Genomic DNA, 14655 nt, shown 5'->3' with positions numbered 1-14655 from the left:
CGCCATTTTGATATAGAGGCCTAAGCGTGAAAGAAAGGCTGATCTGATTGGGCGAACGAGACAGAATTTCTGAAAGCTGATCTTTTTTCTTAATTTACGAAGGAAATTTGAACAATGACGTGATGAAATTGCAATAAAATATGTTTGAAATTCGAAAGGCAAAGAAATGCTTCACTTCGTTAGAGATTCAAACGACATGCATAGTCAACACGCCAAAGACTCAAGCAAATTTCATGTTCAAGAAATAAATCACGTAAAATGTACCCAAAGAATAATTTTGTTAGTCATAATATGTAATGAGTTCAAAAGACATGGCAACGTTTGTATACATTGCTTAACATGCAAATTTATCATCATGCAAACATTTGTCAATAGGAGTGACGACTCTCTGGTTAAGGGGATCGCGTGACACTACTGTCAGTTATTGCTATTAAAATTTCATTAAAATGGCATTAAAACCCTATTACTTTCCATAAAACAATCAATTCCTACCATTAATTCATGTTTCCTTTTTTCTGAAGGAAATAATTAATGCACATTAATATATTTAATCAGCCATTATTTTTCAAAATATCCATTAATAAGAAGTTATTTTCATCAATGTTATGGGCATTATTTTTTAATGTGCATTATTTTTTGTTATAGCTGTTATTAATTCCCATTAAACAAAGAAAATAATGGCAATTATTTACGATTTCAAGTATTCATTGCCATTATTCTCATAAGTTCAGTTTTAATAGCCATTACTTATATCATTTTGTTATCAGAGGATCGTTAATGGCCATTAATTCCAAATGTTGACTTTTTGATTTGTGTTAATTTATTAATGGGCATTATATTGAGAGTAAATCCATCAGCTGAGTTACTTGATAAAGATTGATTGCCATTATTTATTAGTAATAACTTAATGACAAAGATCTTTATACAATGTAAATTTGAAATGTAAACACAGAATAAATCATATTTTTTCAATCTCCATGTCTTTATCTTATTTGTTTCATATCTGTATACATGTATTATAAAACTTAATTGCAGTTCTAAGGTAGCTGGTACATAGATATATGTTTGTACACTTACAGTGCATAGGAATGGGATTTATTATTAACTTAATTTGTTCATAATTACATGGAATTGAACCTGATGTGATAATTATAATCCTACTACATCCAGCTTCTTATATAAAACATGCAGCTACAATTCATTCTATCGAATACATGTACCAATACAAAAAGACAAAAACAAAAAAAAACATGCAATCATTTGTTTGAGAGCATTTAGCCTCAAAATCACTTTAAACATGTTAAATGTCCATCAAATTATAATTAATTGACTTTGCATAAATGTTCATATGAATGGTTTCTTGTTAGAATTCAAAAACCACAGTGCTCCATTTTCCTCTGCAGTAACCAGTGGGAGTGACAAATCCTTGAGATCAAAGATGACCTTTTTATCTTTATTACCAACTGTATTACAGAACCACAATCCACTTTCCATGTCATATTCTGGTGTGTAATTCTGAATAACTGCAAAGACAATCTCCTTTCTTGTTGACAGATTTTCTTTGTGTGAAATAAAGTACAAAATTTTACCAAAACACAGAAACTTTCCAGACTCTATCTTCTGTTCTCTCTTTCCTCTCTCAACTTCAAAACAGATATAAGCAGAATTTGTCTTTGCTCCAGTACGCTGATTTGTTGTGCTAGTATACGTAACTTTACGTCCAGTAGGGATGTGAGTGACAGTCATTTGACCTTTTTTCCTAATGTCACAGTTTTTCTCATTGTTTGAACACTTGTCACAAACTCTGCTGATAACCTTTAATTCCTTCTTATTGGGTCGATATCCATTAAGAGTGGAAGAATCATTCTCATTCACACAAATATCTTCTTCTTCATTGTCATAGTACATGTATGTCATATCACGAACTATGTTTTCAGAAAATCCTTCCGGCATTTTCCCCGAGCTGATCATAAACTGACACCAGTCGAAAATAATATAAGTTTCAACTGCTGTCGATTCAGGGTGACGCATATTTAGAGTTCTTTTGCAGAGCCACGAGTTAAATCTTTCGTAACAAAACATCCATGTGCTGTACACTGGACCAAACTTCCTGATACTTTGAACAACATGATGTAATATGTGTGTTGTTATGTTTTGAATAGAAAGGGGGAAGTCTCTCTCCAATAATGCAAGAGCGTGGTTCACTTTTTCCTCCAATGAAGACAAATGATCAATACACTGATGCTCCATGCACAACAATGATATGACATCAAGCAAGTAAAAAAGTGACTGACGACAATCAGCTGACAAAAATCCACGTAGGCAAAACTTCAATATGCCCTGGCAAGCTAACTGCTTCCAATCGTGTGACTTTAAAGAGCTATTCTTGGTAATAAATGGAGAAGGTTTTACTCCAAATCCTAATGGAGTTCTTATGCTACAAGCCCTTGCATCAGCCTCTTTCATTTCTGTTTCTGTAAGTACACATTTGAAGACCTTTTGCACATGTTTACTTTTTCCCTTTACATCGTTAAGTCTCTTTGTGGGCTGCTGATCCACTATTGGTCCTTCCAGCACTAACTTCTGCCTTTTCAATCTTCTCAATATCTAATCCTTTATTTGTTAATAATTTAACAATGTTCTGAATAATATCCTTCACTGTGTGGCAAGCATCTGGTTGTGTTTCTTCAATTCGATTATGACCGGGAAGTCTTGCCAGAGCGTATTGTTGTTTACATCCAGTAGCGCAAGCAATAAATGTTTTGTTCACTTTACTCTTGCTGTTTTCGTATGCAGTTCGTGACGATTCTTCCAAAATAACATCTTTATCTACTGGTTTGCTTCTCTTTATTTGATATCCATAATTCTCATCATCTGTCTTGATCAAAGGATCGTCTGATGAAAGGTAGAGAAAATTAGATGGATAAATTGTTTTGTTCAAATTGCCATTGTACTCACCACGAACATGGCACCAGTGACATGCAGATAACCCACCACTTCCTTGTAAGTTAAACACTTTGGATAGCCCAGGGTAGTCCATAACATAGAATAGCAGTTTAATCTTAATCTGTACAGGTGCATCTAAATATGAGTCGACCAAAGTACACTCTGTGAGTTCAAGCATTTCATCAACCATGATATTTTATGTAAGGATCCAACTTTCCTGCCTCACTGCGCCCACTTCCTGGTATGATCCCTACCAGCATTATATTTTCAAAAGAATTTCGAATTTCCCTCGGTAGGTTGAGCAGTGTTAACATCATTGGCGTCATGGAATATTGAACACCAACATTGTGAAAAGGGTTGACGCCATCTACTTCGAAGGCAAGTGATATGCCATTCATGGAGCCATTGAAATACCCATCAGCTGAATAATGTTGTTTCCATGAAGGAGAATCATGAAGATCCCACATATCTGACTCTATACTTTCTTGTCTTCTAGAGTGGTCATGAAGCAACTTTGCCAAGTTTCTTTCTCCAAAATACCTTGCAAGACGTGGACCAATAGGTAGATAAATGAATCTCTTCTTTTCTCGAGAACCACAAAATTGACACTGATCACTTTTGTTCTCATTTTTGAAAATCTTGCAATCATTGACACAAGAAAAATACACCTGCTTTTGGAGTACATAGGGCTGAATCATTTTCCTTGCTTCCTTGTATGTTGTAGGAATAGGATGAAGTTGCCTTTGATTCAAATGTGAATTTAGAAAACAATTTAATTTTAAATTATTTGTAAACATCTCTTTGCTCATCGATGGATGTGAAGAAAACAGGTGAAATTGCATTGCCAACCATTGTAGAACAGTAATAGAACTAAAGTCTCCATACATTTTTTCAACTGCAATTCCATTTGAATATAGCTCTTTGTTGTACAGCCTTGCTTGACACTGTGCATTTAATTCTTCATCTGAGGAATCTTGGCCTTCAATATCAGACGATTCTTCTTCTGACTCTATTTGCAAGCTAGAAATAAATAAATAAATAAAATATAGATGACATTTCTAAAATACTTGTTTCTCAAACACCTGTTTAATCTTTAATATTTTGTTTGTCCTGACTAATCTTTCTCAACTTTATATTCAAGTAATTCCTATAGCTCAAAGCATTATACCAAGGTTCAATTAAGTTCCTTATGTTAAATCTCTCATATTTCTATGTAGGAATGAATTCACAGGTTTAGAAGTTGTCAGGACAAGTTTCGAGGCACAAAAATGCACAGATTCCTGTAAACCTCTTACCGTATCCCATCTTATTCAGTTGTGAATCTGGCTACAATATCAATGACAGTAAATCTTCATACTAGGATAAGATATAACATAATACTGTACAATACTTAAAACTCTTTTACCTTTCATCATCTTGAACATGTACAGTACTTGTTGACTCAAAATCCACACATTCATCATGATCATTGTCTCCACTTTCATGGACAGGCAACTCCAGATTTGGCCTGGCATGCATACTGAAAAAAAAGTTTATGAATACAAAATTGTTACAATTTGATTTTGATCATGTCTTGCTAAAATTATCAATGAATTTTAAGTCTTTGCAATAGCAGGGCTCTCTCATACTTTTGTGTGAATAGGGCCCGGGCCTTCTGAATTGTGGAAATTAGCACAGTATCCACCAAATTTATGAAAAAACTACCAAAACACTTTCTTTCTGTGCCAAATAATTTATATTTGTTTTGTAAACATTGTTTTTTTTTTTTTTTAATTTCTCATGACATAGTTCAGTTTTTTATGTCTTGTTTTTGCCAATTGTGATGCATTTATTTTGATTTTTTCCACACCAGGGAATTGTGAAAATCAGCTCGAGTGATTGTGAAAAAACACACTATTTTTCATTGTGAATGGCCCCAAATACAGCCCAGCGAGAGCCCTGAATAGTGATGTAACAGCATTACTAGGTTGTCTACTTTGATAGAAAACAAAACCAGTCTGAAGTATTCCAATACATTCATCTAAAAGATGATAATCTTATGATTATGAATACATATCGCTTGTGTGAGCAATATGAATCATATCACAGGTTTGTTGACAATACACAATTCAAGTCTACTTCAAAATATTTATTATGCATTGCAGCATTGGCCATGCATTATATATCGTTAAAGTGATGAATCTATCTCAAAGCATGTAAAGATGCAGCATCAAGATTAAATCAGAAACTTATATTTTTACAAATTCTTCCTCAATTATACCTCTGTACATGTATGCTTTCTTCCACTCTCTGCTGTTATATGAGGTATACGTGTCAAGTCTGAATCTTTTTCCATAAGACTGAAAATTGATAAATAATCATTTGGTTATTAATATTGTATTAATTGATCTTATATTAAGTATGCCTATTTTTTACCTGAATAAATATTATTATTATTATTAATTTGATCGTTTCAAATTTAATAGTAAACATTCTTGAACTTTGTTATTCCTCGAATCATTTTAGTCTTGATTTGAATTGCTGAGTGTTAATCAATACTTTAATGTATTTTACCCTACATATACACTACCCGAAGTGAAATATAATATATATATATGACACCTTTTTTGTATGTCATAGATAGAAAACAATTATTCTAAAGTAGAAATTATGATTGTTTCTATAAATAAATAAATATAAACATTCAATCTGATTTCAAGCTATTATTTAATCATTGCACAGGGGTTTGTATTGAATAACAAATGAAGATAACAATCGAATCGAGACATATATCAAAATATAAACTATTTTTACTATTAGTGTTATCTTCATTTGTTATTCAATACGAACTCCTCTTCTTCTTCTTCTTCCAGTACAAGGATCAAGACTCAAAGGTTTGAGCGCGTATAATCCTGTACGTCATTGCCTATAATCTCCTTCTAATATACCGTAATATCTACTGACACGATGAAGTTGAAATGCAGTCAAAACTATTTTTGAACTTTAGCTCCGATACGACACCAAGCAAGTCGAACACAACAAAAATCGCATTATACAGAGACCTTAGGCTAGCTAGCTGAAGTATCTGGAATCCATGCATAAAATTATGCTATTTTTTAATGACGTATATTTTACCATTTAAGATCAATCTAAAATTCTTTAAATCTTACGTTTTTTTACGCTTCCTACTCTCGAGCTCATGAGAAGATTCGCGTATAGCACTGTGTTTTGTAATTCCTTCTCTACCAGTGTCAGCGGCCATAGACCTATCCACGTGCGCATAACTTTCTTCTCCATGTCTTCTGTCGTAACGTCCATACTTTTGGACATGTCCTCTTAATTTACGATTATCAGATACGATAACGTTATACTTGCAGATGTTACACGGACACAGGAGGTTTTTACGGGGCATGCTTGTTGTATTTTCTGATCTCCCAGCACAGCCAACCCTCATGCATGGAGGTCGCCATTTTTGTTTACTATACTTACGCCGCTTGGTGGCGCATTACGATTTCCGGTTTTTCAATAAAAAGCGCGGGAATCTCGTGAGCGTTTCGTCTGAGAAAAGAAGTGGAAAGTTTGAAATACAACGAATATTCGAATCTAGACATACCTGTACTCCAACAGGCATACCTGGTGAACAGAATAATGGAATTGTCAACTGAAGGGACGCAGGCCATGAAAGGTTCGTGTAAATTTGACATGATGTGATTTTACTTTCATTATTTTAGCCTAGAAATCAAAATAAGACCAGCTTGTTATACGACGTTATTATAATTTGGTAGGCCAATTTGTTTGAAAAGTAATTTGGGTAAAACTTGTCGCAATTTCAGCGAGTTTTGTGATAGATATATGTTTTTGAGTCTAAGCATTTGTACTATGATTGATAACTGCACAAATGTACCTAATCTAATATCTATTAATTTTACTAAGACAAATACGTAGCACTTTTTAATTGTAGTGTGACCTCTGCCTATGACATTTTCTCTAGAAAAGTCAAATGGTAATACACATACATATATGTATAAAGAATAAATTATTATGCTGTGATTTCTTTACAATAAAGAACATAATTCTATATCATAATTAAAATCGGGAAAAGGTCGGTTGTTGAGGGATAATATCATATTGGTTACAAATTGGGGAATTTGGAAGTAGAAATGGTTAATTTGTGATTGGGAATGGGGTAGATAGTCGACCCCAGTTATATATAGGCAGGAAAAAAACTGGCGTAGGCCTACTTAAATTATTAATAAGTGGTTTCGTTAATGATTTTATTCAGGGATATTGAAATGAAGAAAAGCACTAAATTCAGGTTTCTGTTCATTTATATATTATATTGTAGAGCTGAGTTAACTGTCATTGTCTGGTTGACTTATAGCACAAATCCTTTTGACCTTGAATGTATCCAGTAGTTTCTCCAAGATCAACATTAAGATTCCGGATTTCCCATTAGGAATTCATGACCAGCCAATTGCGAATTTTATCCCAATTTTTTGAGGGGAATGGGGCCGAATATCGGCCCCAAATTGTACTGAAAGAAAATCCCTGTTATTAGTATAATTAATACACTATAATTTTGTTTTAAACTGATCAGTCTACAGATCTAGATTCGACACAACTGAAATTGCTTCTTTTATTCTCGATTGATCAAGTATTGTAAGATTCAGTAGGCATAATTTATTACACTATATATGAAACTCGCTGTCCAGACACTGGCTGCAATTGGAAGGCAAATGGACAATATTTTAAGAGAAAATTGTAGTTCCTGTCATCCCGTTACGTGCACGTGTTTTCTAGACCTAATTTACTTAAATTCCAGTCTCTATTATATCATATGTCCTTGATATCGCTATGTACACTCGTTTTATTTTGTTAGTAAAATAAAAAACAAACAGTATATCTGTCACTGGTAAAATTTGCTTGTTTTTATCCAACAGAACATGGCATCAAAACAGAGGACCTTAAAACGTTTACAGAGGAGGACATCATGGATATCTTTAAGAATTTTAATGATCGTCGTTATGCAAGAGCATTGAAGCAATCGCAACAACCATCAAAATCTACTGATTGCACCTCATTAAGCAGTAATAATAGTACTGCTAGTTCTGATGATCTGGAGTCAGAGGACTCGATTAACGACACCTCAAGACCGACAAGTGACCATGGCAGTACAAATTTTAAATTAGAGGATATGCTTGAAAAGAAAGAATTGAGAGGAAAGTCTACGCATGCTCAACGGTATTTCAATGGATTAGTAAAGGATGCTGCAAATGCAGCTAAATTGTGGAAGTTTCCCCCGGCCAGTATGTCCGATATTCCAGAGAAAAAGAAGAGAAAATTTTTTGAGGTAATGGAAGAGTACATGGGCCATAAGCTAACATGTAATCTAAGAAAGAAACTATACAAACGTTTAGGGGAACATCTTATGAACAGGAGGAAGTATTTGAAGGATTTAAATCTGGGTAAAAGGACAAAAGTTCAGAAAAAAACGTAAACATGACGAAGTTGATCATGATGAGACAGCATTTGACGGTGAATTCGAAGCAGGAGAAGAAATTAATGTAATGTCTAAAAATGCTGCAAGTGGTCAAATTGTTGGTAAAGGAATCTATATATCAAAAAAGAACAACCTCTTCTCAAACGTAGTGTTAAAGAAAATAATGATCAACAATGCTGTAGATCTACAGCCTGCACTAGAGGATGTTGGAGTAAAACAAATGTTTACCATAAAAACATCTTACCTGAGATCAAAAGAGAAGGAAAAAAAATGTAAACAAAATAAACATGCAAAAGTTAAAGCCAAAGATGTATTATCCAGTGATAGTGATGATGATCTTGAGAGAAGTACTAGCGAAAGTAATACAGCAAATTTGGAGACAGATTCAGAACAAGCTAGTGATAATTTTGGAGATGATCAACATACTACTGATAGTACTACTAGTAATGGAGGTGGTTCAAAGAATTCGAAGTTGAAAAGGAGATCTAGGGTTCAGTCACATATTGGAGACTTTGATACCCATAACTACAGATCTTTGTGCCTGATCGAATGGGAGAACAAAAATGTATACTGGGGTGTTAAGTGCTCTTCTATCACGGATATTACAGTGCAAAGTTCTCAGAAGCCATGTGGTAGAGTTGGAGTTGATCATGATACATGTGCTGAACAAATAACGGAGAAACTAGCAACAAGTGAAATGAAATTAAATAAAAAAGATGTCGAGGTTAATCCTAACATGGGTTACTGTGTGTGGGAACTTGCCAAATCTAACAAGTACTTATATGTGTCAGTGGATGGAGTCATTAAGTTGAAAAGTGATTTCAAAAAGGAGTTTGTTGCTGCTTTGTCAAAAAAATTAAAAGAATATGCAGATAAATGAATTAACTTTCCAGTAGCATACATTCCTCTGCTGATGTCATAATATAAATTAGGGATTTCTAAATTTAGATAAAAAATATAAAAAAAGAACAACTTTTTTTAATCTTTTGAAAATTTACAGACAGAGGTGAATTAGTTCCCCTCCATGCATTTGAACTTTATCAAAAGTCAGTAGCTCCTTACATGGATTTTTTTTTTCGTGATTATCTTTTTAAGAATAAAGCTTAGGTCAAAAGCTTGTTATCTACATATAGGTTATGTAGCTTAGTGTTGATTTTGTTTAATCTACCAGTAATTAAAGTATAATCATAATCCTTTAATATTTTAATTATGAGGTCAATTTGACATGTGATGTGTTTATAATTATAATTAAGGAATAATTTCTAGCAGTGTTTAATTCCAAATCGTATATTATATTTAACGATTCAAAGAAAAACAACACACTTTTTTTTTCAAAATGTTTTTTAATTTCAATCAGTGATCCAATGAATAAAACATGCTTTTTGTTACATGTAACCTTGAATGAAAATTGTGTGTAAAAACAATAAATTGCAACTGCAATGTACATTTAAATCTTTGAAACCTGTTATTTTGGTGGTCTGTCCATGCATGTTTACATATTAGTACAAGTCAACTACACAATGTGTACAGTACTATACACACACATATGTGTATGTAAACCAAGGTCTGTCAACGATTACCGGCTGAAATGTTGATAGGGACATGTAATCATGACTAATAAATATGGCATAATAATGGCAATTAATTTCCACAATTATAATGGTAGTTAATTTCCATAACATAATAAGGTAATGGCCATTATTTTTCTAAATTAATGAGTAACTATTAATAGCCATTATTGTTGTATATGTTTAATGTCCATTAACAATTATTTTCATGTTGAAATAATGTTAATGGCCATTACAGTAATAGCCATTATTATTGTTGTTCATAAATAATGTTTTATTAATGGCTGTTAATATAATATGTCCGAATTTAATTGCCATCAAAGTTTTTTTTTAATTGTCATTAAAATGCTATATTTAATGGCATATTTTATGGCTCTTATTTCTTTTTATAAAAATTAATGTATTTAAACCATTAATTTGAACCCATTAAACGTATACAATTTTAATGGTTAAAAAATTAATATCTTTATAATGGCTAGTTAATGGGTATTGTGACAGTAGTGCCGGGATCGCGTGACAAGAACGGTACATGTCAAATTTTCCTGGGGACGCAAACGACTTGTAAAGCAATTCTGATTTACATAAATCACACAAAATGACAAAACGAAAACAAGAAACACGATTGTTTGATTAAAAAGAATAAAAACGCGCGCGGGATGCCTTAATTTTTATTATCAGAACTTGTCACATAGGATAGTCTGCCAGATAAATTAACAAGATGTTGCACACCATATGAAATTTATAAAGCTAGAAATCGCTTCGAATTTGTATCGAGTTAATTACGGGCGGATTTTTGTTCAGGATTTCCGAAACGGCAAGAGGATCTGTCCATTACAGGAAATTCCGATGCAGCATTTGACGAATGAGACTGACAATCCGGCGGGAGCGTATTGCGGATACCCCGTGTGTGTCAGGTCAATCCCAAAGCATCCTTACAAATGGAATCTTCGCCGTCGAATCTATCAAAAAATGGATTATGTGTCTATTCTGATACATCGACAAGCGAGAGTCTATCGGTATAGAATTGTGATTAGTGTTGTGAGGTGGGAGGGACAGAATTCATTTATGGCAGATATGAAAGAAAATGCTCACTTTTGTTATTTGAATCAAGTAGGATTGTTGATGATCGATTATATTCAAATGCTCAGCGTCCATCCATCAAACTTCGTATTACTACTTCAATTACAGTAATCAGCATTTTAATTAATTATCACGGTAATTATCAATATCTCAACGCCCACTGTATTTAACATTGACATTAGTTTGTTGTGTAACCGTAACGTTGCAGTTTTCATTAATCATTCTTTATTGAACGAGCGTTGCTGGTTTATTTCCACAAAATTAGGATTACTCTACAACGATATTTGTCTAAAGTAATGAATCGTTTGCTAGTGCATAGAAACAGTTCCATTCCTTACAAATACGGCGAAAGTTAAGCAGTATATTACAACATGATATTCTTTTTCGGCATAAGTTTACGTAAGGTAGACGAATGAGGAATGTCTAATTGCATGGCCATTCAATAGCGACGGTGTTCGCTGACCTGCCTGTGGGATTTTTGTCAAGGAAATGTCTACTCCAAACCGTGACAGAGAGCATTGAAAGCACAAGGGAAATCTCCATGTTATAGCTTTGTTTTTTACCTGTATATAAAAATTATCTTGGAATTAATCAACTGAATGCATTTGTTAAAAATACTATAACTAAGCTTATTTTTTCCATGGAAATACCAACATAATGTCAAGCACGTCATCATCTGATTGTAAGCGGTTAACATAAGTTCTAGCATCTCCTGTTTGTCATTTATGCACGTGACATTTCCTGTCAAACATACATGACACCTTAATTAGTTTTCTACAATACCAATCACCAAGATCGCCTTCCCATTATCTTACATTGCTATATGACTGAGTTTTGCCGTTTTCTGATTGGTCTAGACCGCTCGGTCAGGTCTTGACAAAATGCAATTTTAACCTGAGACCGATGAACACCTGTTCAGAGGTTGACATTGCAAATCCGGTAACCTGGCTTTAAATAGATACAGGGAATTCCCTGTCTCTTCCACATTTTGACCAAACAAAAAATAGAGCATTGCCGTTCATCGGGCAATAGCCAAATTCAACATGGCAGACAACCGTGAGATAGGAAAATGTTTTAACACATTTTAAATGTAGCTATATGTTCGAAAGCAGAAGAACTAAATGTACCTACTTAGGATCCGAAGATGAAGATTTTTAAAAAAAATTGTTTAATTGGTCATTGCGCTTACCTTGCTTCAAAATTGTTCCAAATGACAAATTTCATATCATTGTATCGTTTCATATAACAAAACAATTATTGACTCTTTGTAGGGTTAATACGAGGAATTGTTAAACCTTTGAAATGTGATATTTCCCTCGGCCTTCGGCCTCCGGGAATATCACCTTTCTCAGGTTTAACAATTCCTCGTATTAACCTACAAAAAGTCAATATTTGTATAGTATCGCTTATATATCTACAATGATACCGTTTTCATGTAACAATGGCCTCGGGGAATATCACCTTTCTCAGGTTTAACAATTCCTCGTATTAACCTACAAAAAGTCAATATTTGTATAGTATCGCTTATATATCTACAATAACACCGTTTTCATATAACAATGGTATTTAGCGGAGTTATACTGTTGTATTAGAAGAAGGGCTACATATGTTTTTAGTATTTAAATTGGTATTTAGCACATTCCTAATTTAATTGTACAGTTACTTCTACAATTTTGCAGTTTCAGTTGCCATGGTTACCACTCGTTATATGCATAAATTATATAAAGTTGAAATTTTGCCATTTTTTGCCATTTTTTTTTTATTTACTAAATTTGTGTTTTTATATTTCTCCTTAAGATGTGTTGGAAGTGCATATATATTCTCAGTAAATATTAAGTTTGTTCAAGGAGGCGCTCTATAGTTCGATAGACGAAACCTTAGCAAAAAAAAATGGCCAAAATTCTACATTTTAACTTTGTATGCGTATTTTGGATGGTTGTCATGGCAACTACAACTTCAAAATCAGAAAACAGTCATTAAAGTTGAATCCGAAATCAAACAATTATGTAAAATTGAACAAATTAGTCACTAAATAACAGTTTAAAAATTCATGGATTTCGGGGCCGAGAAGGGCCCAAACTATACATAGTACTTCAGGATGTTCTCTTTTCTCTTCCTCCAGACCAACTTTCTTCTTCCTAACGGAGGTGGAACATTTTTAATTAATTATCTGGTGAAAAATATAGATTATTTCGTAACCTCAATATTGTTCCTCGATGTCGTGAAAATATCTGCCGCCTACATGTATACAGTATTATAGAACAAATAATTGATGCATTACCATCAATACAAAACAAACCGATCCGATCCATAACGAATTGTATTTACCAGTCTTTAGTAAACGCGACCATTGTAACAGTGCGTACTACAAATCCAAGCTTAACATTTTCACAGGACCAGACGTTAATTGGAATTAAGGTGTGATTTTCGGATAATGGCCTGTTTAACTGTTATTCAAGAAAGAAATTGCTGCTTAATGGTCGCGGATTTCAATAGTAAAAGTTTATCAGTCAACCATCTGTCGTTTATATTGATTCATGTGTATATAGTAAGTGTAGACGTTATAAACCCAATGGTTCTTTAACGTAAACACACTTAACGCGTTTACTGTGAACATTCTCTTTTACTGGAGCATATTTATTCAAACTTGAGTAAGGTTTTGTAGTCAATTGAGGAATTTATATTAATCAATTAGTTTACACTTCCTAGGAAAGGATTACTTTAACTGTCAATTTGGAAATCAATGATAGAAGTTAACAAAGCTCAAATAAAATCAACTGGGGATATTCGATCTAGGAACGCTTTTGTGTTGACAAACTATCAACTTTTCTACAAGGGAACATTTAAAGTTGAGCTTATCCTAACGTGTCCTAATTAGCATTCGGAAGAACTGTGGTTTTGATATTTTGTTTTAACCACAAAACAAACAAACAAAATTCATGGTTAGCATGATTTAGTTACACTTCCATTTTCAACGAAATGATGTTACTTTTTGAACTTTAAAAAGATAGACAACTGTCAACTATTACCAGGAGACATTACATCAATATACCGCAGCCTCACAAATCTAAAACCTATATGGCCCTGCAGGTAGGGCGTTAGAATTGTACCTGCTGCCCCTATTGCATGATCGTAAAAGGCGACTAAATTTAGGATCTTATCTTTTCTCTTCTTCCTAACTGACTTTATCTTTCCTAATGCCTCCCTTGGCACCGCCTCACTTTTGGCCTTGAGTTGAGCGTTCGCCCCTGTGAGGAAGGCTCTGGGTTCTGTCCCCTGGCCGAGACACACCAAAGTCTATAAAAGTGGTAGTTTCTGCTCCAGCTTAGCGTTCAGCATACAGGGAGTGGGACGACTGGTTCGCCCGTTGTCAGTATAATGTGACCGGGTGGGGTGTGTTGCTTGGTGTCTTCGGCGGCATGCTTCAGTGATATAGCACTATAAAAAGGGCAACAGTTCCACTATACAAGACACAACATGAACATACCGCAGTCTCCCAGTACACTCACCTCGCACAACATACACGCAACACACCGCATACATGGGAGGCCGTCCTTACATGACCATAGCTGTTAACAGGAC

At 34.0% G+C, this 14655-nt stretch overlaps 1 protein-coding gene across 1 annotated transcript; it reads right to left on the bottom strand.

Annotated features, from left to right (window-relative positions):
* Positions 1–3128: 3128 nt before the first annotated feature.
* Positions 3129–5233, bottom strand: LOC138334426 (uncharacterized). Its single transcript, XM_069283091.1, has 3 exons — positions 5207–5233; positions 4352–4465; positions 3129–3966 (listed from the first exon to the last, which is right to left on the bottom strand). The coding sequence occupies exons 2-3, from the start codon at positions 4462–4464 to the stop codon at positions 3129–3131; spliced, it is 951 nt and encodes a 316-aa protein (XP_069139192.1). The 5' UTR covers position 4465; positions 5207–5233.
* Between the last annotated feature and the right edge of the window lie 9422 nt (positions 5234–14655).

The sequence above is a fragment of the Argopecten irradians genome, chromosome 11 (assembly GCF_041381155.1).
Source record: "Argopecten irradians isolate NY chromosome 11, Ai_NY, whole genome shotgun sequence".
NCBI lineage: Eukaryota > Metazoa > Mollusca > Bivalvia > Pectinida > Pectinidae > Argopecten > Argopecten irradians.
The sequence above is the reverse complement of the archived record's forward strand: the minus strand, read 5'-3'. Positions and strand labels throughout refer to the sequence as shown.